This window comes from Chiloscyllium punctatum, chromosome 24, assembly GCF_047496795.1.
Source record: "Chiloscyllium punctatum isolate Juve2018m chromosome 24, sChiPun1.3, whole genome shotgun sequence".
Lineage (NCBI taxonomy): Eukaryota > Metazoa > Chordata > Chondrichthyes > Orectolobiformes > Hemiscylliidae > Chiloscyllium > Chiloscyllium punctatum.
In genome coordinates this window covers 70,647,523-70,674,659 of record NC_092762.1, presented here as the reverse complement: position 1 = coordinate 70,674,659, position 27,137 = coordinate 70,647,523, and the positions used below count along the sequence as shown (strand labels likewise).

General features: G+C 41.7%; 1 protein-coding gene across 4 annotated transcripts in view; it reads right to left on the bottom strand.

The window, feature by feature from the left end:
* The window catches only part of LOC140494681 (rho GTPase-activating protein 45-like), a 174,865-nt gene that overhangs the window by 65,916 nt on the left and 81,812 nt on the right, over positions 1-27,137 (bottom strand). Inside the window, exon 1 of one of the 4 annotated variants that reach the window (XM_072594150.1) lies at positions 12,425-12,595. The exons of the other annotated variants lie outside the window; for them this stretch is intronic. Coding sequence (XP_072450251.1) covers positions 12,425-12,506 — 82 coding nt within the window. The 5' untranslated portion in view covers positions 12,507-12,595. Of the gene's footprint in view, positions 1-12,424; positions 12,596-27,137 lie in introns of those variants that run through there. 4 annotated transcript variants of the gene reach the window in all.

Here is a 27,137-nt window from a genome sequence, read left to right as displayed (position 1 = left end):
TCTTCTGTTTTGTTTCAGATTTCCAGCATCTACAGTTATTTTCTTGAAAATGAGAGGCCTTAAGTGCAGACAGGGAGATGGACATACAGGGCTGGAGTAAGCCCGAAAGCAAGTGTTCTGCACAGCAGGTGGGAAAGGGTGGAACTGGTGTTATGGTTATTGGGGGGGGGGGTGGTCAGGAAAACCAGAAGAACAGGTTTGCAAAATTTAAAACTGAGGATTTCTTTGGTTTTTATGCCACCTCCTCCCAACACCCTTCCAATCCTCTCTCTCACCACACGTTTATCTCAGTGGAATTCCTGCCTACAGTCAGACAGACTGGAGTCCTCACAGAAACCTGCTCTGCAAGGTCAAAACCTGGGATGGTGGCAACAGTTGTGTGGAGCTTGAATGATGGTGGCTGAGGGCCTGGGGCGGGAAGCAGAGAGACCATGGGGGTGGGAGTTACTGGATAATTTATTACAACTGGAGGAAACACCCCCTGCTCAACCTGGGTTATAAACTGTGCTGTGAAAGGGACTTGCCATCTATAAATTCAGCACTGCTTACTGCCTTGTAACTTCTATGTTTCCCCAGGCCTGAGGAACCCAACCAAACATAGTGAGAAGTGAAATAACCATTAAAATGAATGCGGTACACTGTTCAACACAGGAATAAGAGTGACCAGGCCAAGTTACATCACACAAGGCAGATGCAACTTCAATGCAATAGAAAAGAACTCTGGTGACATTTGTGGTTTTAGATGCTTCTATAATTACTGATAAAACTTCAGGAGATTAATCTGAAAGACAAAGAATGTGTTGCTCCTCTGCATTTGGGTTTAAAATGCAGGCAGTACCAATGGAGACCAGTTTCAAAATGTAGACCCTGAGACATTGTTTAAGCCCAGACTGACTGTGATATTTGTATTCATCTTGTACTGACTGGATGACATCGTATTCCACATTTACATCAAAATGTCAGCAAAGAGATTGTGCTATCACACAAAAACCCATCGTCTTCCTCCTCCACCATATTATCCTCCACAGTACATCTCCTGCTGAAACACCCATTCATCTGGCTTCGATTTCTCAGGTATTCTCCTGCACAGCCTTCCAAAATTCATCTTCCAAAAACTGCAATACGTTTTGTCCTAACCAGCACAAAATCCTGTTCACATATCACTGACCTACCAGAGTCTCAAACCTAATATTCTCAGGCTTGTGTTCAAATCCCTTCATGGTCTCATTCTGAATCCCTACCTCTGTTTGATGTTAGAACATTCCAAGTCTGTTCCTCAGATTATAGTCTATAGCCTTCTTTGTTGTTCACCATCACTGGTTGTACCTTCAATTGGTTCAACTCCATTCTCTGAAGTCTTTATCTCCCTAGTTCCCTTCGAAACCCTTTCTGGGTATTAATTCAAGTTGTTCTTTGACTCAACACCCTTACCCTCTCTTTAATTGCTAAAACTGCCTTTTAGAAATTAAAACGCTGCTCTATAAATATAATTACTGTTACCACTGGTTTTCCTGGGCCCGGATTAAGTGGGAAAATCCCATAAACTAAGCAGTATAACTAACAGCAGCACAAGAACAAGATAAAGGCAATTCTTATTTAATCATATGCACTTGCCTACAGGGTGAATAATTAATGACGGGAGGCAACAATTAAAAACAAAAACTTGAGCTATTCTACATAACGTATACAATCCAAATATCTTGGAGTTCCAGACAGCACTGTGAACCAAATTAAAACCCTTTCATTACTATAACTACCTGCAACTCACTCTATTTTGCATCAAAGTTTCACTGTTTACAGATGCGTAGCGTTCTTTGTTGTAGAGCAGTGTAACGATAGAATTAAGATAGTACAACTTGAAATTAAAGCATGCATCAATCTTTTTAAGCCAATGCAAGTCCACTGACATGCAAGAAATGTCATCACTGTGCCTTGGTTTCAAAACTGACTCTAGTAATTTGACTCTAGTTATCAAAAATGTCTTCTGTCCCCATTTTTATGAGGTTGTGCATGCAAACTGGTACAACAGCATGTGTGCTTAGCATATCAACACTGCTTAGTTTCTGTTATCACTGGTGATTGTATATGAAAGTCCCTGTTAACACATCAAACCTGTATATGCCCTAACCCAAAGCTGAAAGAAACTGCAATTTTTTCAAAGTTGAATTAAAATCCAGAAATGCTGTACCACAGTTCTGACAATATCTGTGAGGAGGAAAGATAACGTTAACCACCTCAAATAGGTTCAAATGAGTGTCTCTGCAATTCAGGGTTGCTCCAAGGTGACAGACTGGAGATTGAAGAGTGGAGTCAAGTCTTTGCCTAACGTCAGACTCCGCTAGCTAATTAGGCAGGTGTGCAGTGCTTGAGGGCACCATTGGTGATTGATCTGCCAATTTAACTCAATAAAAGGGCCCTGTAGGGTCACACCCATCCCTGGACCTCAAATTCTTTTCACTCTATTCCAGATAACCTTGCAACCCAAAGTGTACAATGTCCTTTGCTGGATCCAGCAGCGTAAAGCTAGTAAATGTGCACTTTTAAATGGCTAAACTCCATGTGTCTCACTTGTGAGGGTGCTTAAACCTCAATTCCTGTCAACTTGTGCCAAACCATTTGAATGTAGGAGGAGGTGGGGAAACCTGTTGTGCAGTGGACAAACAGAAATTTCTCATTTGCTAGATCTGGAGACTCGGGAGTACAAAATCAGTTTCCACTCATACCAGAAATTCATCTAGCCAATAAAGGAAGTGTATTGCCAGGTGCTATTGGGCCTGCTCAGCAGCTTCCATTTTCAACATTTCTCAAGAGCCAATCTGATCGACCAACGAGAACAATAAAGTCAAAATACAAGTATAATAAGACATCAAATCAAAAGATTCTTCCTGTTACGAGGCCTTAGCTAAGTTTAAATGTTGGCTGTGACTCAGTCAATATCACTCATCTTCCAGTTACAAAGTTCTGGGTTCAAGTCCTATTCCTGGCCAATGTCATGTTGTGGTACAGTTAATGCCCTGAATTTCTACCACCTGATGAAGGAGTGATGCTCCAAAAGCTAGTGTGCTTCCAATTAAACCTGTTGGACTATAACCTGGTGTTGTGTAATTTTTAACTTTGTACATCCCAGTCCAACACCGTCATCTCCAAATCATATCTTTCAGACAAGCTGCCTTAATATAGAAGTCCCTTTGCATTATTTTGTAGAAAAGCAGGAGAACTATCCTCAGTGTTCTGATCCATAATTAGCCCCCCAAACATCGATCACACAAAAAAGACTTCTGATCATTGTCACAGTGCTGTTTTTGAGAGTCTGCTGTGAGCAAAATTGGTTGCTAAGTTTTCTGAATTACAGAATTGACTCTAAGGTGCTCAGAGTTGTTTGGTGCTTATGAAAAGTAATTTGTGAAAGGGAGATGGTATATGCATCAGCAAAATATTGCAAAAATGCTGGAAAACATAATGAAAAATGCTAAAATACTCAGGTCTGGCAGTTCTGCGGAGAGAAAGAAGAGTTAACACTTCAGATCTGTTTGGTATTTTTACATCCTTTAACAATGAGGAAGGATTAGCTGGGCGATTGACTGCTTGTTTGAATCATATTACAAATACTTCGGGCATTCTATCAAGTCCTGGAGCTTCTGCCTCAGGGGTAGGGGGCATTTTGTTTTGGTATATGGTCTACTGGTGAACCCTAGACCATAGGTGAGGGCTCTCCGAGATTAGGAGCTCCTCAACTTACATCCTCTTTGCTAAAAGCAGGCACAGTCATTACACAGAAAGCCTGTGCTACAATTCAAACTGATGACTTGGTACGTATGTGGATTGATGGGAAAAGCTTTTCAATTATACTGACTCCTCTCAGATAAACAACAATGCTGCACAAGCATTTTCACGAGTTGGCTGTATAAAGGAATATTTGCTTTCACTCCACTGGGTAGCTGTGGAGGAGTGTCTTTTTCTGACTGGAAGTCTGTGAGTAGTGATGCTCCACAAGGATGAGTGCTGGGACCTCTGTTGTTCGTTATATACAGAAATGACTCAGATGACAATGTAGGTGATCTGATGAGTATGTTTGCAGACGACACAAAAATCGGTGGTGTTCTGGATACAACAAAGGATACAGCAGGATATAGATCAGTTAGAAAGTTGGGCAGGGAAACGGCAGATGGAATTTAATCCAGGCAATAAGAAGTGATGCGGTTTAGGGAGGTCAAATGCAAGAGGAAAATATACAGTAAATGTCAGGACCCTTCACAACATTGATAAACAGAGGGACCTTGAGCTGCAAGTTCATTGCTCCCTCAAAGTGGCAACACAAGTGGATTAGGTGATAAAGACAGCATAGGGCATGTTTGCCTACATTAGAGGGGAGATTGAGTATGAAAGCTGTCAAATCATGCTGCAGCTGCATAAGACTTTAGTTAGGCCACATTTGGTGTACTGTGTGCAGTACTGTCACCACACAATGGGAAGGGTGTAGAGGGTGCAAAAGCGGTTTACCATAATGTTGCCTGAATTGGAGTGTATTAGCTATAAAGGACTAATACACAAACTTGGATTGTTTTCACCAGTGCCAGATGCAAAGGGACAACCTGAAGATATATCTAAAATTATGAGAGGCATAGATAAGGTGGATAGTCAGAGACCTTTTCCCAAATACTAGGGGGCATAGGTTTAAGATGAGAGGTATTCTGGATTAGTGGTGCTGGAAGAGCACAGCAGTTCAGGCAGCATCCAAGGAGCTTCGAAATCGACGTTTCGGGCAAAAGCCCTTCATCAGGAATAAAGGCAGTGAGCCTGAAGCGTGGAGAGATAAGCGGGGTAAGTTTAAGGGATTAGTGAGGCTCGTTTTTCACACAGAGTGGTAGGTGCCTGGAAGTGCGCTGCCAGGGGAAATGGTAGAAGTAATTACGATAGCAACATTTAACAGGCATATAGACAAACACATGAACAGGCAGGGAATGAGAACAGACCATATGCAGGCTGATGGGATTAGTTTAGAATGGCATCATGATCAGCACAGATATGATGGGCTGAAGGACTGAACTGTTCTATGTTCTATATTGTTTTCCATCTTCCTCAAAATGTGTCTAGTTGCAATGGGATCCTCATTAGCTATTCTTTAAATGTTCACTTCTCTGGAGGTGAACTGAAGGAAATTAGTCAAGGCCAAGCTGAATCTCATTCTCAACAACTCATACTTACAGGAAGGAAATATTAGGTTAAATGATCAAAAACCTGATCATGGAGATCTTCAAGGCTTGTGCAAAAGGAGGAATGGTTAGATATATGGTGTACAATGTGGGTATTCCAGAGCTTAGGGCCTAAGCAGGTAAAGGAATGACCCAACTTTGGAACAATCAAAACTCAGAGATGCTCAAGGATGTAGAATTAGAGGAGCTTAGGTACCTCAGAGGGTTGTGGAGCTGGATTGCATTGCAGAGATAGCAAAGTTAGACCATAGAGAGAATTTGAGATCAACAATGAGAATTTTTAAAAGACATTGCTTAGTAGCTAAAATAGCTAAATGAGAACTGTGACAACATGGGAACAGGACTTGATGTTAGCTAAGAATTAAAATGTAAGGTTTTCAATGAACTCAAGTTTATGGTAAGTACAATATGGGAGACCAGCCAAGAGTGCATTGGAATAGTCCATTCAGAAGATAATGAAGGTATGGAGTAGGGTTTCAGTAACGGAGCTGAGATGTAGGATGAAGGGGAATGGAAATAGTGGTATATGTGCATGCACGTATGAACATATTGGCTTAATCTCAAGACTGTTACCAGACACAGGAAGGAATGGAGTCAGAAACAAAAACCTAAATACAAATAATTTTCAGAACTCTCTGGACACCAACTGCTTTTCCAACAATCTTTGACTTCAAATAGGAAGCCCAAAGTCCATCCATCACTTCCGTGTGTCCTCAGTTTTGTTCAGGTCTACAAGAGCTGACTATTTCTACTGGATTCAAGTGAGTGAACAACCTCTTTAATTGCTCTTACATGGTTCTCTTCTTTAGGATTCTAGAGGCCTAGCACCCTGGAGCTAAACGGCAGCTTTACTCAGATCTCTAAATCTGGCTAAAGAGGAGTGAAAATGGATTTGATAACATCAAAACCAGGAGACGACTGACAATGTTTCCAATCCAAACTTGAAATCTGACACAAAGACCTGTAATGACCTGATGTACATTTCAATTCAAACTACCAAAAGAGAATGAATTAAAAACACCTTCCATGGGAATTGGGCTTGTTGACAAGATCAGCAATTGCTGCTCATCCCTACTTCTCCTTGAGAAGGTTGTTGTGGAGCCAGCTCCTCGGATTGCTATTTTGACTATTCAGTAAGTTTAGTATAGTGGAGTATCTTTCTACACCACTTCAGAGCATAGCTAACGGTCAGTAGTGTGGGGTTGTGGAGTCACGTGTAGGCCAGATTGGGTAATATCAGGTGTCCTTCTCTGAACAACAATGAACCAGAAAGATTTTTAAAAAGAGAAATCACAACCCAATAATTTCAAGGTCATGGTTTCCGGGGCCAGCTTTCAATTTCAGATCTTATTCATTCATTGACTTCAAAACTAGCGGCCACACTGGGGTTGTACCCTAGTCCTCGCAACTTTGGGTTTTCGTATCTACACATTATTAGTCCACTGATATTCCCACAATGTCACCACCCCCCCATTTGCCTGACTAAGAAGCAACTCTCCTTGAGGCTGGTCAAAACAGTTTCTCACAGCAGCAGCAATCCAAGGAGTTCAGAGAGTCTGCCGCAATCAACCCCCTGACAGAAACAGCTAACAGATAAAAAACAATAACCAGCTGACAACTTCAGGCCTTTAACACATAATACAATAACAATGAGCATGTAGGAGGCATTTTGAAAGCATCTGTTGATTTTTCTCTTCAAATGGTAATTTAAAAATTGCTTTGAAATTGCCATTAGCGACATATTAGCAAATGGATGCTTAACATGTTCCTATGACAGTCTCTGTCCTTCCTAATTTCTCTTGTTGCGATCTTCATTGTTTTAGTAGAATTTTGTTGAAGTCCCACCTGTTGAAGGTGCACCTCAGGGCACCAACACTTCACTGTTATTGGATGGCTCACACCTTCTCCTCTCTGTGCTCATTAACGCCCAAAAGCAGTGTGCCCTTGAGGCACTGTTCTGAGCTGTTTTTGGATACACCTACAGTGATCTGTTTTTGGTCAATTTAACACAATTATCCTACACTTACCCATGAGCTGGAAACAGTTGTGTCCTACAGTCCATAATCCAGTTCACATTACCATTTCAATCACTCATGTCGGTCAAAATGAAGGGGGTGGGTTTTCAGTACTCTGGGAGTGGTATGGTATACACACACACACACACACAAGAAAACTCTTTAAAACGACTGTGTTCAATGTATCAAATCAGCGATTCTGAAGGAGCTAAACTAATCATGAGATTGAAGACTTGAAGCATTGTGTGTGGAGTCACAGTGGTTCTGCAGTATCTCAGGGCCAATTACATTTTCTTCCTCTTTTATTGCTCTCAGACAGAGACTGATGGTTCTGACTGCACACACGTCGGCCCTTACGCTAAGGGAGCTGGAAGTAAATTGACCAAGGTTCAGATGCTGCCTGACCTGCTGCACTTTTCCAGCTCTGATCTCCAGCATCTGCAGTCCTCACTTTCTCCAAGGTTCAGAAAGGCTTGTTCCTTGCATTGTAGGTCCTGGGCACTTAAGATTGAGACATTTGCTTTCCAATTGTGTCAGCTCTAGCCATTGACAAAGCTGACACTAATGTGGTAGTAAAGAAGGTTATATTGGAAATATCACAATTCAGAGTCGATAAAGTGTAGAGCTGGAATAAGCACAGCAGGCCAAGCAGCATCAGAGGAGCAGGGGAATTGATGTTTCAAGTCTGAACCTTTCATTATCACAAATCACCCAGGCTGATGGTCAAAATCTGATAGTCATAATCCTGTTTCAAATCAAGAGAATTTGATAGTGAGCTGTCATGTGATGAAGGAGCGTCACTCCGAAAGCTAGTGTGCTTCCAATTAAACCTGTTGGACTATAACCTGGTGTTGTGTGATTTTTAACTTTGCTTTAAAGTGCAGATGGATCTATGGGGGAAGGATAATGCAAACAATTAGCACCTAGTTCTCCTGGGATCTTTCTGCCACCAACCCTTTTTGTAGTATTTGTCTATGGAGATTACTTGCATTAAATGATGAGGGATGAACCATTAATAAATAATAGTCTTTAGCAAAAGAGGTACATACCTGAGTAAAAGTAGTAGTTTATTACCCAGATAATTGGTTATAATAGCTTAAGACTAGTTAACTACTGTAACACTAGGTAAAAGATACTCATCTCCCAAGAGATTGGCATTCATATATTAGTAGCTTTCAAATGAACTTTTCAGGCTAAATGTCTTATAAAATTGAGTGTCGGTGCAAGGGACCTGGATTAAAATCATTAGAGATACAGGAAGTAAATTAATGTGCTGCTGGCAGGGTACTGACAGACAATGCAAATGAGACGGATTAACATCAGTTTGAGATTTTGCTTATAACACCCTGGGAAGGATTCACGGGTCCTTGCAAGGGCACAGAAGAAATTTACCAGATTGATTCCAAGTTAAGGTGGAAAGCCTGGGGTTGTTCTCCTTGGAGAAAAGTTGATGGAGAGAAGTCTTGATAGATTGCAAGATTAAGACTGGTTTGGATTAAATTAACAGCAAAAACTCATTCCCATTAGTTGTTAACACAAGCAGCAAAGGGCAAAGATTTAAAGGTGTTGGGCAAGAAATGTAGGAGATTAGAAAGAATGGTTTACACAGCATTGACCTGGAACCTACTTTTCAATAGTATGGTGTAGGTAGAAACATTGCCCTAGGAAGGTAGCGGAAAAGCAAACAATTGATTTCTATATGGAAACTGGGTATAGATACTTGAAAGGAAATAAACTGCAGAGCTACAAGAAACAAACAGATCAGTGGGACTGACTAGACTGCTCCATAGAGAATTGGTACACTGGATCAAATGGACTCCTTCTGTGTCACAAATAACTCAAATAGGTTTCTAAAGTGTCTTCAATATGCACAAAGCTCAACTGTTTCACTCACAATGAAATGATTCCTTTTTCTCCAAAATAGTCTAGCTATTGTCCCCACTTTAAAGATCAATTGCAGAGGCACATTTCCATTGAAAAAAGTTCAACGATCAACTGGCATTTTTATAGCAGCATAAAATTTAGGAAAAACACTTAAATAATGAGGGCTCTCAATTCAGAGAAACTGTTTAAAAGCCTCTGTAAAAGATTGGTGTCGAACAAGTCAACCCGGCATGGCAGAAAGATCTGAACAAGCTGAACTGCATGGCCAAACCGACTTCCTCTCGTGAGCATTTTCAGAGGGGAATTCATGAGAAAGGCAAGTTGCAGATGCTCACTCTTGAGTAACCAGTTGCACTTCTCAATACTGTACCATAACAGGATGCAACTGAAGCTGTTCCAGGACAAAGAATCTCAGATGAGGGGGAGATTAAATAAAGACTTGCACATACATCAATCATTTCACAAACTTGGAAGGTCACAAAGTGTTCTCACTGATATCATAGCATGCATTGTGAAATACAGTCGCAGTTATGACGTAGGAAACATGACAAGTTGTTCACAGTAAGCGCCCACAATCTGCAATGCAATAAATCACTCCTGGATCACCTGTTTAGTGGACAGAGAATTTGTGGTCACAACACCAGAAATAAGTCTAAATAAAACAAAGAACTGCAGATGCTGGAGATCTGAAAGAAAGAAGAACAAATTGCTGGACAAACTCAGCGGGTCTGGCAGCATCTGTGAACAGAAAGCAGAGAACTAATATTTCAGGTCCAGTGACCCTTCTTCAGAAACGAAAACAGAAATTGCTGGAGAAACCCAGCTGGTCTCCAGCATCTCTTACCCGCCCATAGTATGGGAGCAGGTCCCACCCCTCTCTGCCTTCCACAAGGACCACTCCCTTCGGCAGACCTTGGTTTGTCCCACTCTCCCCACCAATCCCCCGAACCCCCAGGTACATTCCCCTGCAACCGGAAAATATGCAAAACCTGCCGGTACACTACCCCACCCCCTCACCTCCATCGAGAGCCCCAAACAATCCTTCCAGGTGAGACAGAGGTTCACCTGCCTGTCTTCCAACCTAGTTTACTGCATCAGCTGCTCCCGATGTGGTCTTCTCTACATCGGAGAGACTGAGCTCAAATTTAGGGAACGGTTCACCAAGCATCTCAGCCGGGCTCACAGGGGCCAACCGGACCTCCCAGTCACTGCCCATTTCAATTCCCCCAACCTCCTCCATTGTCCCAATGAACCAAACCGCAAATTGGAGGAACAACATCTCATCTTCCACCTGGGCAGCCTACAGCCCAAAAGGACTCAACACTGAGTTCTCAGATTTCAGATAACCTCCCTTCCCATTCTCTGACTCCATTCCCAGCCCCACCCCTCCTTGCCACTGCTTCTTGCCACCAACTGGATTCATTCCACCCATTCATCAATCAGGTCGTACCCTCTACGTGTCTTCACTTGTCCCCACTTCACCACCCCCTTATCTGCACCCCCACTCCTGAAGAAGGGTTATACCTGAAATGTCGACTTCTCCACCTCCTGATGCTGCCTGGCTTGCTCCTGCCCATCTGTTTGGCCCATTGAGCCACACAGACCCTCCAAACAGCATGGCTAATCACTTGGCATCCCTGGACACTATGGAGCTATTTAGCATGGCCAATCCACCTGACTTGTGGACTGTGGGAGGAAACCACAGCAGACAGAGGGAGAATGGCACGGTGGCACAATGGTTAGCACTGCTGCTTCACAGCACTAGAGACCTGGATTCAATTCCTGCCTCAGGCAGCTGTCTGTGTGGAGTTAGCACATTCTCCCCGTGTTTGCGTGGGTTTTCTCCGGGTGCTCCAGTTTCCGCCCACAGTCCCAAAAAAAATGTGCAGGTTAAATTGCTCTTCGGAGGGTTGGTGTGGACTTATTGGGCCGAAGGGCCTGTGTGGGCCTGTTTCCACACTGTAAGTAATCTAATCCAATGTGCAAACTTGACACAGACGGTCATCTGAGTTTGGAATTGAACCAACATGTTGTGCAGCAACAGTGCTAGTCACTGTCCTGCTGCTGTGGAGAGAAAGCAGATTTAATGTCTTGGGTCCAGTGACCTTTCTTCAGAACAAATTACAACTTCCAGTATCAGGAAGAACTCCCCAAGAATGCCACAGGATATTAACCAGTAACCAGACAGAAAAGACTAGGCTTTTGGTTTTTTGGATCTTCTGAGTAAGAACTGCCTCTGACAATGCAGCACTCCTTCAGGACTACTCCCAGACGTCAAGTCAAGACTATTTCAGTCTCCATTTACATCTCCAAGTAATTATATTATTGCACAGACGCGAGAATTTGAACTAAATACACTATAAATGTATTTTAGCATATACATTTATATGTATGTATAGTGTATTTGTAATTCACACTGGAGAATCACTGATAGGATTAGTGGTGCTGGAAGAGCACAGCAGTTCAGGCAGCATCCAAGTAGCTTCGAAATCAACGTTTCGGGCAAAAGCCCTTCAGCTTTATTCCTGATGAAGGGCTTTTGCCCGAAACGTCGATTTCGAAGCTTCTTGGATGCTGCCTGAACTGCTGTGCTCTTCCAGCACCACTAATCCAGAATCTGGTTTCCAGCATCTGCAGTCATTGTTTTTTTTTACCGAATCACTGGTAGGGTTATTCCTATCACATTCCTCATTTTGTTCATATTTTCTCATAGAAAGCATTTTAATCAATCTAAAAGCAATGAGGATATTATCAGCGGAGACACAGGTATAAATATTTACACTGGGAGAAAGTGAGGACTGCAGATGCTGGAGATCAGAGCTGAAAAATGTGTTGCTGGAAAAGCACAGCAGAATGCTCCTTTGATGCTGCCTGACCTGCTGCGCTTTTCCAGCAACACATTTTTCAGCTCTAAATATTTACACAGTCTAACACAGCGGCACACACGTACGCATAGGCGCTGCTGTTTTAACCCTTTACTGACGGCAGCTCTGTATCTATGAGGTCTCAGATGACAGAAAAGGACTGTGCCACATTTATTCTCCACATTTCGTTGGAATCCAAAGTATAATCTTGTATCCATTTGCGATTTTAAACAGGGAAACATTTTGAAATATAAAATGATAGATCAAATGTGGAGCAACAACATTAAAGCGAAAAATGCAAGAGGTCTTGGTTAGCCCGCCCCTTAGTATCCGCTCAGAATCAGAGTTCCAGCAAAGTTACCAGTAAGCAGGTCATCTGCAGGACCGCAGCCCGGGCTGTATACAAGAGACCTCTGCAAAGATTTGTAACTATTAAAAAAAACTTTACCCAGCACATCGTGGGGCCGAGAAAACTGTTTCTCCCTCTCCAGGTCACTCAGAAGTAAATTCATCGCATCACACAGGCACATCTTCGTCTAAACTGCTGGTGTGCAGTCTGCACAATTATTGAAATTGCTGCTAATCATATAACCAAACTGTGACCAAGTGCCCGCACACTGAAGGCTCCCAAGTCTTTGTTCAATTTGCACTGGATCAGTTGCAGCAAAGGTCAAACTTTAACAATGCAGGCCCTTGCCTGGGGCTATGCACAAAGCAGGATCACCCATCAGGAATAATGAGGACAGGAAGAAGATAAAACAAGCTCCTGACTCTTAAAGGGCTTATCCCATTAAAATGCAGGTGACAGTAAAAGCAGCTACAGTACGCAGTCAGGAGTAACTGCTGGCTGCCTGATAGACCGTAATGCTCAGAAGACCTGCATTGATATAGTGCCTTTCACGTCCACCAGACACTCCGAGACGTTTTACCCAATGAGGGCAATTTTTCCAGGGGTCCTCACTATTACAATGCAGGGAAATGGTTATTGAATGCTGAGCTTTATTTATAGTAGCCACAGCTGCTTACACCATATACAGTTACTAAACCCCAATAATACGGATGGAAGCATGGCTGAAGGTGCTACAAGGGTGAAAATAGACTTGAATGGTAGCCAATGGAAAAGAAAATCTGGCTAATGTAAACCCAGCTGCTCATGTGGTGTAACCACCATCACCCATTTTGTGCTGTGGTTCCCCCCAAGCTGAATATGCCCCTTGTTTTATTTCCTTGTTTTCTCGCAAACTGTTCACCCCTCTCTCCTGACCCCTGACTGGCGTATGATTTGGCCTTCCTGGGTTACCTCCACCAAGCACTGTCAGCTACATGGTGAATCACAACCAAGCAGGATCTGTGCATATCCTAAGACACAGACATGTGCAGCGATAGCCAGGGGTGATATTTATTGGGGTGGGGGGGGGGGCTTCTCATTTCCCAAGGCTGTGGTGCAGACAGTGTTCTGATTTCAATTTAGTAAAGCTCTGCAGACACTATGGATTGTCTAACTCTCTAGATACATTTTCTGAACCAACTTTGTGCCTCATTCCAACAGTGAACAATGTTTCTTATCATGATCATGATGATGGCCACAGAATTCACTAGAATACTGCCTTCTGCGCCGGACTTCCAGCCGGACTTCCAGATATGTTGGTTTCAGTGAGGTACAGCACAAACTTGGCATAATGTTACTGGGACCGAAAAAGATTAAAATATAAAGCATTCAGTTTGTAAATATTTTGAATCAACCTGTTTAGATGTATTGTGGATTAGTGGTGCTGGAAGATCTCAGCAGTTCAGGCAGCATCCAAATAGCTTCGAAATCGACGTTTCAGGCAAAAGCCCTTCATCAGGCTCCAGCACCACTAATCCAGAATCTGGTTTCCAGCATTTGCAGTCATTGTTTTTACCTAGATGTATTGTGGCCCAGCTTTAGCACATGAACCTAGGCTTTCTGGCCCAGAGTTAGCCACACTACCACTGTGTTTCACCAGGTAAGTATAACAATTTTTCTTCCCTAAAGGACACTATTGTAAAATGCCATCTGAATCAACGATGAACAATGATTGCATAATCACCATTATACCAACTTTCAATTTCAGTTCTTTAAAAAAATTAAATTCAAATTTCACCATCTACCATGGTACGATATAAACACATGGCCCACATAAGTCTGGGATTCTTGATTTAAGAGTCAAGGATGATCGAATTGAGATGTTTAAGATGACTGAAAAGATTTAATTGGATTTGAAACTATTCTTTCTGGTAGGGGTCCTGTTGTGGTGCAGTGGTAGTTTCCCTACCCCTGGTTCAACAGACTCCAGTTCAAGTCTCATCTGCTCCAAAGGTATGTAATTACATCTCTCAGAGGGTTGATTAGGAAATAATTGCTCGCTCTGTTGGGATAGAGGCTCTTCTGGGACAGAGGTAGTGTCCCTACTTTTGAGCCAGGAGACCGAGGTTCATGTCCCACCTGCTCCCATGGTGGATAGGAACATACCTGAATAGATTGGTTAGAACATAGTTCCCCTATGGCGGAGGATTCAAAAACAAGAGACAAAACCTTAATAGTGAAGCTAGCCCATTTGAGGATGATATCACTAAGCACTTTGTTACTTAAAGGACAGTGAGAAATCATAACTCCCTTGAAAAGCTTGTGGGGCCAGTTCAATTGAAAATGTCAGAGAAATAAATTAGGCAGTTGCATTCTGGATGTAGTATCAAGCTGGATGAAGCAAATTAAAATATAGATCAGCAATGATCAAATTTTTCAACAAGGCTGAATAGCCTCCTCCTGATCCTGTATTTGGGCTCACCTCAGCTGAATAACCAGGAATCAAACCCAAAGCCATCCTATGAACTTTACTATTGATTGGATACATTCACTTACCCACCCCAGAGAAGATTTCGAATCCCACAGTTGGCAGAGATAAATAACAAATGCAGGCAATCCGTGCTGTGAATCTGCCTGCTGTCACCTGCACTTCAAAGTTCACAGCACAAAGAAAAGGCAAACCAGCATAATAGTACAATGCAGAACTCCACGTGTATGGTATAAACTGCCAACATTGAGAATTCGATGTTGCACATGGGTCAGGCTCAACAGAGGACCTAGCTGGAGAACGCTAGGTTAAACTCCAGCACTTCCATTTCACAAGGTTCATCCTGAAGAAGTTGTCATGCTGCACTTAAATATCTGTTAAAAATCACTCAACTTCAGGTCAGGTTACCTTAAGGAAGAGCAGTGCTCTGAAAGATAGTACTTCCAAATATTGGACTATAACCTGGTGTGTGTTTAAGAGTCCAAAGCTGGCACCTCCGCATCTTAAATACCTGGTTTGAGCTAAGTGGCTGTGTCCTAGTGGGCAGTCAGTGAGCTCCTCCCATCAGGCACTTATGGTGACTGTTTGGCCTGGAGGAGATTCTTAAGACTTAAAAATATGAGACATTCAGTTGACCAATAAAGCTCTTTGAGGCAACTTTTAAGACTATGACATCCTTTTCAACCTTACAAAGTGATATCATCTTTTACCTTTTATTTTGACCAATTCAGAGACTTCCACACAACTTGGAACTTGTATTTATGTTTGTGTCTTTTGAGAACACGCTGCAGATTCTGAGAAGTTTTAGTGCCAATTATCTAGACACGAAATGACCTTGCAGCGCACAGTTCCAGTCAACGTGTCAGAAAACCTCTGACGTAAAAAGGAAATTGCCAGCAAAACTCAGCAGGTCTGGGAGCATCCATGGGAAAAAAATTCCACTGTGCATCTCTGGCATAGTTTACCTCAATGAAGTTGTTGATTTGCAATGGGATGTTAGTGTGCCAAGAAGATAATTGCACAGCATTATTAATAACTAAAAATCAGGATACAGTCTTACACTGGACTTAGAAAGAATATACTTCTGTAGCCACCTATTAGGATATTGTTTACTCTGACATAGATTACCTTACTGATTAATTGGGTTCATCTCAGTTGACAACTGACAGTGGTGTTGCTGGTTTGGGATTACTAAACTACACTGCAATGTGGACCTTATTGAAAAAGCAATAAAAATATCACATTTCGCCTTTGAGCATTGCATTCTTAGATTCTTCCATCCAATTGCAAATTTGGAACATTTATAAATTTGATAAGATACTATTTACATTCCAATACAAGCTACAAGGGATCTCAGCATTTCATTGCTGTAGATGGTGGCCCTTCTCGTTACATCTTGGCTCTGGCTGCCTCTAGCTCAACTTGACCAGTCTTATAACCGACTTATGGTTAATTCATGAATGAAGTATACTTTTGAAAGCATACATTGTGGCCATTAAAATATCAACAATTAAACATATCCATATGGACACCAAGTTTAATACTTCTAATAAAATGGGGAAAGACATCCCCAATGTGGCTCATTGTGCTTCGGTATCAACCTGCGTGTAAACCCTCATTATCCAATACAAAGTGTGATTCCATGCTGAGGTTCCCCAGTGTTTTGAAGAATGGGTCTGATTACGTTGTTGCTGAACGCTTCCTTCAGTTGGATCAGGCCATATCACCTGTCCCTTGTTGAAAATCTTGTGCGGAGAAACACCTTTCACCATACATCAATAAACAGTAGTCCACACATAACATCTTCGAGACTAGCAAGTTTCATGCAGACCAAAGAGAGAGTCTTTTGCTGAGTTGATAGTCCTCCAGCAGTAGTTGATGTTTGTCTTGGCGTGTGTCCGAGAAAATAAGCAGAAAGGAGACAATAGGTTCTGTCAGATGGTTCCCTGAGCAGATAGACAAAGCCAATTGAGACAACGCCTCTTTGCGAGAATATTAAAAGATTTAGCTTGGCTTATGGTGAGAAGACGACAGATGGTGGTCATGGAGGGTTGTTTTTCAGACTGAAGCCCTGTGACCAATGGCGTGCCACATGGATCACTGCTTTTTGTCATTTACATAAATGATTTGGATATGAGCATACACAGTATCGCTAGCAAATTTGCAAATGACACCAAAATTGGAGGCGTAGTGGACAGTGAAGAAGGCTGCCTCAGAATACAGTGGGATCTTGATCAGATGGGCCAATCGGCCAAAAAGTGGCAAATGGAACTTAATTTAAATACATGCAAGCTGTTGCACTTTGGAAAAGCAAATCAGGGCACGAGTTATATAATTAATGGTGAGGTCCTGGGGAGTGTTGCTAAATAAATAGACCTTGGAGTGCAGGTGCATAGTTCTGTGAAAGTCAAGTCACAGATAGATAGGATAGTGAAGGCGGCATTTGGTATGCTTTACTTTATTGGTCAGTGCATTGAGTATAGGAGTTGGGAGGACAATGTTTTGTCCATACAAGTCATTGGTTAGGTCATTTTTGGAATACTGCATGCAATTCTGGTCCCCCTGATGTAGGAAGGATGTTGTAAAACTTGAAAGGGTTCAAGAAGGATTGACAAGGATGTGGCCAGGGTTAGAGGGTTTGAGTTATAGGGAGAGGCTGAATAAGCTGGGCTGTTTTCCCTGGAGCATCGAACTCTGAGGGGTGACCTTATAGAGGTTTATAAAATCATGAGAGGAAAGGATAGGGTAAAGAGACAAAGTCTTTTCCCTGGGGCATGGGAGTCCAAAACTAGAGGGCATAGGTTTAGAGTGAGAGGGGAAAGATTTAAAATGGACCTAAGGGGCAACAGTTTCTTGCAGAGGGTGGTGCATGTATGGAATGAGCTGCCAGAGGAATTGGTGGAGGCTGATACAATTACAACATTTAAAAAACATCTGGATGGTATATGAATAGGAAGGGTTTAGAGAGATATGAGCCAAAAGCTGGCAAATGGGGCTGGATTAATTTAGGATATTTGGTCAGCATGCACGAGTTGGACTAAAGGGTTTGTTTCTGTGCTGTACAACTCTATGACTCTATGAGAAGGACCTTCCTATTAGATTCCTTCTGCATGCCTGGAGTCACAACATCTCCACATACTTTCTTTGAAGTCCTCATCTGTGGTGAGGACACAACTGTGACCCACCTCCTTCTGGAACACGCCTCTACAAAGGAGGTTAGGAAAGAACTGTCGCAGTTTTTAATGCGTTTCATCAAAATCAGCTCTGAAATGTAGGGCTCTGTGCTCCCAGGCTATTCCCTGGGATGGACCCCAAGATAGCTATGAACTGCCACTGGAGGACCAGCTGCTGCTGCTGGAGGACAATCATCTTGGTTAAAGGCATCCTTTGGGCTGGCTAAAATTTGCTGGTCTTCCAGAGCAAAAAGAGTAGACCACAACTAAGTGTTGCAGACTGGCACTTTCCAAAGTGCAGGATTATGGGTCAAGGGACACAATAAAGCTTGGGGCAGCCACTGCAAAGACATAATGGGGAAAGGTCACTGTCTGAAACCTTCACAACATACAATTCTGAAAGGCTGGAACCAGTGCAGAAGACCAACAGCTGTATGTTTGACCTAAACTCTACGTTGAAAATACAATTTATAATTGTAAATGTAATGAGGAATATCGAACAGATGAATTGAAAATATTAACACAGACTATTTGGCAGCTGTATTTAGGATAAGGAACAAGCCAGGTTGAGGGAATGAAATACAACTCAGCAATAATATAATTGAATGTTTGAACATTAGTGATCGCCACATACCACATTGAAAGGGATTGATCGATATTGCACTTAATAAAACAATATATTTCAACTGTTATGTCTTTAAATTTTTAAAAAGTAAAGTATATTTTCTTTAAAAAAAAGGTAGGGGTTAGTTTAAGGTCCTGCACAGACACAGAATATAATTAAAAAGACAAATTGAATACTAGTCTTTCTGTTCAAAGGTTAAAATACAGGGAGTTAAAGCATGCCTGTGGTATGGAAGTAAAACAAGATTGCAACTGGTCTGAGCAGACCTGAGCACCAGGCTGTACAATAATGTTTATCTTGGAGGGAGTGCAGATTTGTTAGAATAATACCTACACTCCAAGAGTTAACTGACAAAGAGACAGTGAGCAAAGAATGGTTATATTTCTTGGAATTTAGAAGACGTGATTTGATCCAGGTTTTCAACCTAAAAAAAATGGATAGATTGGATAGAGAGAAACTACTCCCATCACTTATGGAATTTAAGACTATTGAGCATCAGTTACAGCTGGACGTTTCAAAGATAAAATTAGTAAAATAGGAAATACACCGTCATGTAAATGATGGCAGAAATTTGGAACTCTCCTCTGCAATCAACAATTGATATTATATCAATTATTAATTTTAAATCTGAGATTGACATGTCCATGATAGCCAAAAGGTATGAAGGACAAAGGCAGGTACAGTATAATGGTATTTAGGTCAGAGATCAGCCAGGATGTCATTAGATAGGCTTGAGGGGGTCGAATGGCTTTCTCCTGTTCCTATGTTGTAAGAGTTGTCGATATAAAAAATCAAATTAATGTCTGCCATTGCACCTGACTCATTGGTGATGTGACATCTAATCCCTCCCAGAGGATTTGTAAGAATTTGTGACCTGGCATGTCCTGAAAGAATCCTGAGATGGATGGCAGGTTTTGAAAACAGAGTGAATTTTGATTGTGGTCAGTCCAGTAGAGTTCATGCAGTGAGTTGGAAAATACCTTGAAAACAATGATGAAGTAAATATCTTACCTACATGTGTCAAGAAAGTTCAAAATCTAGGGCACCATTGATTAGTACATTACTATAAACAGAACTGATTTGAAGAAAAATGGAGCTCTTAGATTTAATCCAGAATCTATGCTGAGAGCATAGCAAGAGTGCCGACAGGCACATGACATGTCGCATCAACTGACTAGAGAGAGAAAAAGTGCGTGTCAGGGACTCCTGCTGGAAAGCATGGACACTGGCTTAATTCAGGATCGTACTTAACTGTGAGGCCTTCCAGAATCAACTAGCTAGCAAATGCTTTCTGTCTGACTCATGTGTGGAGAATGGTCACAGTGTGATGTACCAAAGGCATGCTAGGGCTCATGTAATGTGCCCTAACATTAGTCAGCAGCTTCAGGAGAAGTGGATGGTAAAAAGAAAATTAATACAACATGCTTGAACCTTTAAACTTATGAATAACCAAAGACTTCAGAGAGTAAACAAAAATCCAGTTTGTGCTCGTAAATGATATGATTTTGATTAGACTACGTAAGTCTGTGTCAACATTTGTTCACCCTACTGGCATGTAAAGTCCATTGTTTTCTACACAAGCTCATTAACTATCATTTGGTCGTAAATCCAGGCTGATTCTTATATAAACACTTCTTTCTCCATGTCAAGCCCACCACAAGACCACATTTAAATTGGATTCAGGCAAGATGCTGAGAAACGTAGGTGTTCAGTTTAGAGGAATGCATGTGTAGGAAGAGGTCAGCATTTTATTCCTAACTGTAATTTATTTTGTAACCTTTGCTTGTGAACCCATCGGCTCCTGTAGCAGTAGATATTGTAAAATCACTTACACGGTAGTTTCAATGTGACAAGACAAAGAGGCTGAAACCTCTGGTGCCTCGGGATTCCCAAATGCAAGATGAATGGTACTCCACAAGACATTGCTATAAGTCAGCTTATATTCTTTTAGATAAATGTTTAGTGTGTAGAGGACCATCTTACACCAATTTGAAACTGGAGAAATCTCTGACTAATTTGAAACAATGCTGTAAATATAAGGCAACAGAAAGACAGAAGTGGCCAGCTTCCTTTCCACACTTCCTGAGTGTGGACATGTTTTTACAGTAAACTGTAATCCTCATATCATGCAGCTGCCTCAATATGTTTTAAAGGATATTGTGTTATGTAGGGGTGACTTAGCCCATCTGAGAAACAATGTAAAAAGTATAGCGATGGTATCAAACAGCTAATCCCTCCAAAAACTACAAAGTCTTCGTATAGTTGCCATGCTAACCCCTCCCAAAATATGTCAGCCACGAATTATTCCAGGTGAGTCAGTTATTCTCCGATCCAAGAACAAGATGATCTTTCACCAGTCTATCCACCCACTGAGCACTGGTAGACCATTCAAATATGGGAGCATCACTTTTTTTTTTCTCTTCACTGGCTCCCCCACCCCTTAAGCATCCAAACATTTTACAGCAGAGTTACTACCTGGACTGAGAACCATTTTCTCCTCCCTAATGCTGTGACATTGGGGTCACTAATAGAACCCTGGCTGAGATGAGCTGTATCAGCACTGAATGATAATAAAACATCAGATCTGCATGCCCTGTGTGTCTTAACTGCACTTTGTGATGGTTAAAGTGAGGACTGCAGATGCTGGAGATCAGAGTCAAGATGAGAGTGGTACTGGAAAAGCACAGCAGGTCAGGCAGCATCTGAGGAGCAGGAAAAATCGATGTTTTGGGCAGGAGCCCTTCATCAGGAACAGTGTATTCATAAACTGAATGGTAGCCTGTAGTGCTTAATTGTTTTGTGTTTGATTATATGAATCAATTTATTATTGCTACCCCGTACACTTGATGGTTAAGACTGGGTGTACACTCAGAAGTAAACAAATCTAGAAGCTAACTATTGAAAGAAGAAGAAAGCAGACATTTTCAATGATTGTGAATCATTTCCTGTTATATATCTATGCTCGGTAAGCTGTCCGCAGAGCTCCGAGACATAAAACATGGAGCATAACCTTGAATAAGATTATTCTAGGACTAAAAATAAAGTCAGTCTTTTGTCACAATCCAACATTGCTCCCAATCCACCAGCATCTTCTGTTTGGAAAAACATCTTCACTAGACCGCATCCTCTTTCCGGGAAACCCAAGGCCAAAATATCCCTTTTTAATCTAAGAGTTAGTCACCTGGTCCTGCCAGAGGTTTTGTTTCATGTATCGAGTATGCACTATAATATCAATGCAACCCAAGCATCACTCCATTGTTTTATACAAATTTTTAACCAACGTTCACAATATATGTAAATCACTACTGTTCCATTGGTGGTGTATTCTACAACATATACATATTGCCAATGTGAAACCTCCTCCTAAATGGCTGTAGGGATAGATTATGAAGATGCCTTTTCTTTTCCTTGAACATTTGTAATCATTTGGGAGAATACCTCGGCCTACAATTTAAAAGAGGAATCACTGCAAGGATACTTTGGGGCTTTTCTTTGAAAGACATTCTTTGGCTTTTTTACTTGAAATCACATGCCTAGGTTTATGGTTGGCAGGAATTCGTTTCTTTTTTGGATATTGTTTGAAATTCAGTTGGGAAATAGACCACTGAGAGAAGCTACCCAAGCTCACCTTCTGCCTTTCCAAGAAAGGTTTTCTGTGGGTCCAGTGTGTTAATAGAAACACTGATCCCTGTCCCCATGAAAAACTTCTGAAATAGTTTCCTCTGTGTTTCTTGAATGAATTGCATCTGTGAAGACCTTAGTGACAAATGCCCATGCTTGGTGACACCAGTCTATGTGAACCAGAACAACAACTGAAAACTCAAATAACTCGAGAGAGGCTGGTATCCCATCACTAAGTCACCCTTTTTTTAAAAGCACGTGGAAAGTCCATGACACTGGTCCAACTCCCACAGAGCCAGCTCTCAGAGTGAACTAGATGTCTGACACTCTGGTTCGCATCTGCAGCCAGGGCTCCCTGACTAGCCCAGATTAACAGCCTCAGTCAGGGAATTCATATTCTATGAGGTCCACCTGGCTGACCTTATTACAATCACTACAAAACCCATTCAGAATATTTAATTATTTTTATCCTTTCATTGTCTGCCAAATAAAAATTCAAAATTAATTTCTGCAGAGAAAGCTATTTACATTTTTAAAATTTTAATTTTGTGTGGGATATTGTTTAAAGTAATCATTTATACCTTCATGTTTCAAAGTGTGTGTTAATCCATTTGTATCTTCATCGAATAAATCTCGTCTTACCATAAATCAATAATTTAGTTTTTTTTTAAAGAAACAAGTTTGCTGGATCTTTTTATTCAAAGCCTAATACAGATAAAGTACAATTGGCCATATCAGTAAATTGGCAAAGCATTTAAATTTCTCTTGTGACCAGAAGAGGAATGGGATAAGAGAGAATTTGGTCCTTCAATCTCAATTATGGAGATGTTTCTCACACTGCTCATTGTATCAGAATAGCTACAGTAAAGTGATGAACAAATTACTAAAGAGCGTTAAAATATGTGTTTATATTTCCTAATTGTCTAGAAGATACCCTAAAGTTCAGCTCGGCAATCTAACAAGAAAATGTCAGATGGAAGCAAACAATAACCAATCAAAGGATAGATTCACCTACACCCACTTCAAACATCTCCTTCAGATAGCTCCAAAGCAGCATAGTTATGCCCTGGCATCATAAAATCATTGGAAAACTTCTCAATTGAAGGGAAGACCTTAAGGGAGTAGGTGCAAGAAATATTTCAGAAAGCTATTTTAAAAAGTTGCTCCCTTAGTGGCACAGGTTTCTCCAATGAGCAGCTAAACACTACACATTTGAAAGGTTTAGAATTTCAATTTAGGTAGTCCCCATGTTCATTTATCTTAGTGAAATTTCTATCCGGGGATTAGAAAAGGTGTCAACACCCAGGGGCCAAGCATAGAACATTCGAACAAGGTTCAAGATTTGGATCATTCTCCAGTGACACTTGCTACAAGTGTATGTGAATTACATGACTGAACAAGGTTAGCTCAACTGATTACATTTTGTTCATTCACAGAAAGCAGTAAAGCCAGCATTTATTGCCCATTGCTTCCTGCGGCCATTTCAGGGGGCAGTTAAGAGTGAACCAATATGGGGGGTGGATTCTAGAGCCACATAGGCCAGACCAATTAATGTTGGCAGATTCCTTCCCTGAAAACATTAGTGAGCCAGATGATTTTTATTATATTCCAACAGGTACAATCTCACCATAAAGCTTTATGCCAGATTTAATTAACTGGAGCTTGTTAAAAAGGATGAGGATATGCACTCATGATCAGATTTATTGACTGAATACTTTTGTGTACTGGAATAGTTTTTAATATATATCAAATCAATGTTAGACTTTTATGCTGGGGTATTCTTTTGGTTGGTAAGGGAGGATATTCAGTCCCTTGCGCGGGCGGACCTAGAGTCAGGGGATGTAGAGTCAGTGTGGATAGAGCTTCGAAACACTAAGGGTAAAAAGACCCTCATGGGAGTCATCTACAGGCCCCCAAACAGTAGTCTGGATGTTGGAGGTAAGTTGAATCAGGAGCTGAAATTGGCTTGTCGCAAAGATGTTACTACAGTTGTTATGGGGGATTTTAACATGCAGGTGGACTGGGAGAATCAGGATGGTATCGGGCCTCAAGAAAGAGACTTTGTGGAGTGCCTCAGAGATGGATTTTTAGAGCAGCTGGTGCTGGAGCCGACCAGGGATAAGGCGATTCTGGATCTGGTATTGTGTAACGAACCAGAATTGGTCAGTGACCTCGAAGTGAAGGAGCCATTGGGAAGTAGTGACCATAATACAATAAGCTTCAATCTGCAATTTGAGAGGGAGTGGGTACAATCGGAAGTGACAATATTTCAGTTGAATAAAGGGAAATATGGAGCTATGAGGGAGCAAATGGCCAAAGTTCAATGGTTCAATACCTTAACAGGGAAGACCGTGGAGGAACAATGGCGGATATTTCTGTGTATAATGCAGAAGATGCAGGATCAGTTCATTCCTAAAAAGGAAGAAAGATCCCAGGAGGAGACATGGGCAGCCGTGGCTGACGAGGGAAGTAAAGAAACATATAAGGTTAAAAGAGAAAAAGTATAACTTAGCGAAGATAAGCGGGAAAACGGAGGACTGGGAAGCTTTTAAAGAACAACAGAGGATTAGTAAGAAGGAAATACGCAGAGAAAAAATGAGGTACGAAGGTAAACTGGCCAAGAATATAAAGGAGGATAGTAAAAGCTTTTTTAGGTGTGTCCAAGGCAAAAAAATGGTTAGGACAAAAATTGGGCCCTTGAAGACAGAAGCAGGGGAATATATTACGGGGAACAAAGAAATGGCAGAGGAATTAAATGGGTACTTCAGATCTGTGTTCACTGGGGAAGACACAAGCAATCTCCCTGAGGTAACAGTGGCTGAAGGACCTGAACTTAAGGGAATTTCTATTTGCCAGGATTTGGTGTTGGAGAGACTGTTAGGTCTGAAGGTTGATAAGTCTCCGGGACCTGATGGCCTGCATCCCAGGGTACTGAAGTAGGTGGCTCGGGAAATCGTGGATGCGCTGGTGATTATTTTCCAGAGTTCAATAGAATCGGGGTCGGTTCCTGAGGATTGGAGGGCGGCTAATGTTGTGCCACTTTTTAAGAAGGGTGGGCGGGAGAAAGCAGGAAATTATAGACCAGTTAGTCTGACCTCAGTGGTGGGAAAGATGCTGGAGTCTATTATAAAGGATGAAATTACGGCACATCTGGATAATAGTAACAGGATAGGACAGAGTCAGCATGGATTTATGAAGGGGAAATCATGCTTGACTAATCTTCTTGAATTTTTTGAGGATGTAACTCGGAAGATGGACGAGGGAGATCCAGTGGATGTAGTGTACCTGGATTTTCAGAAAGCTTTTGATAAAGTCCCACACAAGAGGTTAGTGAGTAAAATTAGGGCGCACGGTATTGGGGGCAAAGTACTAGATTGGATAGAGAATTGGTTGGCTAATAGGAAACAAAGGGTAGTGATTAACGGCTCCATTTCGGAATGGCAGGCAGTGACCAGTGGGGTACCGCAGGGATCCGTGCTGGGACCGCAGCTTTTTACAATATATGTAAATGATATAGAAGATGGTATCAGCAATAACATTAGCAAATTTGCTGATGACACAAAGCTAGGTGGTAGGGTGAAATGTGATGAGGATGTTAGGGGATTACAGGGTGACCTGGACAAGTTAGGTGAGTGGGCAGATGCATGGCAGATGCAGTTTAATGTGGATAAATGTCTGGTTATCCACTTTGGTGGCAAGAACAGGAAGGCAGATTACTACCTCAATGGTATCAAATTAGGTAAAGGGGCTGTTCAGAGAGATCTGGGTGTTCTTATCCACCAGTCAATGAAGGCAAGCATGCAGGTACAGCAGGTCGTGAAGAAGGCTAATAGCATGCTGGCCTTCATAACAAGAGGGATTGAGTATAGAAGCAAAGAGGTGCTTCTGCAGCTGTACAGGGCCCTGGTGAGACCACACCTGGAGTACTGTGTACAGTTCTGGTCTCCAAATCTGAGGAAAGACATTCTGGCTATTGAGGGAGTGCAGCGTAGGTTCACGAGGTCAATTCCTGGAATGGCAGGATTGCCTTACACGGAAAGACTGAAGCGACTGGGCTTGTATACCCTTGAGTTTAGAAGACTGAGAGGGGATCTGATTGAAACGTATAGGATTATGAAAGGACTGGACACTCTGGCAGGAGGGAACATATTTCCGTTGATGGGGGAGTGCCGAACCAGAGGACACAACTTAAAAATACGAGGTAGACCATTTAGGACAGAGATGAGAAGAAACTACTTCACCCAGAGAGTGGTGGCTGTGTGGAATGCTCTGCCCCAGAGGGCAGTGGAGGCCCAGTCTCTGGATTCATTTAAGAAAGAATTGGATAGAGCTCTTAAAGATAGTGGAGTCAAGGGGTATGGAGATAAAGCTGGAACAGGATACTGATTAGGAATGATCAGCCATGATCATATTGAATGGCGGTGCAGGCTCGAAGGGCAGAATGGCCTACTCCTGCATCTATTGTCTATTGTCTTCTTTCCTCCATTATTGTTATTTATTTATTTGTACATATGGTTTTTGAATGAATGGTGAAAGTGAGTTTTGATTTTTGTAGCTCAGGTTGAGGTTTTGGATGTAGGTTTGCTCGCTCAGCCGGAAGGTTCATTTCCAGACGTTTCATCACCCTACTAGTTAACATCTTCAGTGGGCCTCAGGCAAAGCACTGCTGATAATTCCTTCTTTCTATTTATATATAAAGAAACCTAAACCTATAAATAGAAAGCAGGAATTATCAACAGTGCTTTACCAGAGGCCCACTGAAGATGTTAACTAGTAGGGTGACGAAACATCTGGAAATGAACCTTCTGGCTCAGCGAGGCAAACCTACATCCATGAATGGTGATGCATCCATAAAGGCCATAAGATACAGGAGCAAAGGGAGACTGTTTTACAAATCTGCTGTATTACAAGTTCAAAACTATCACT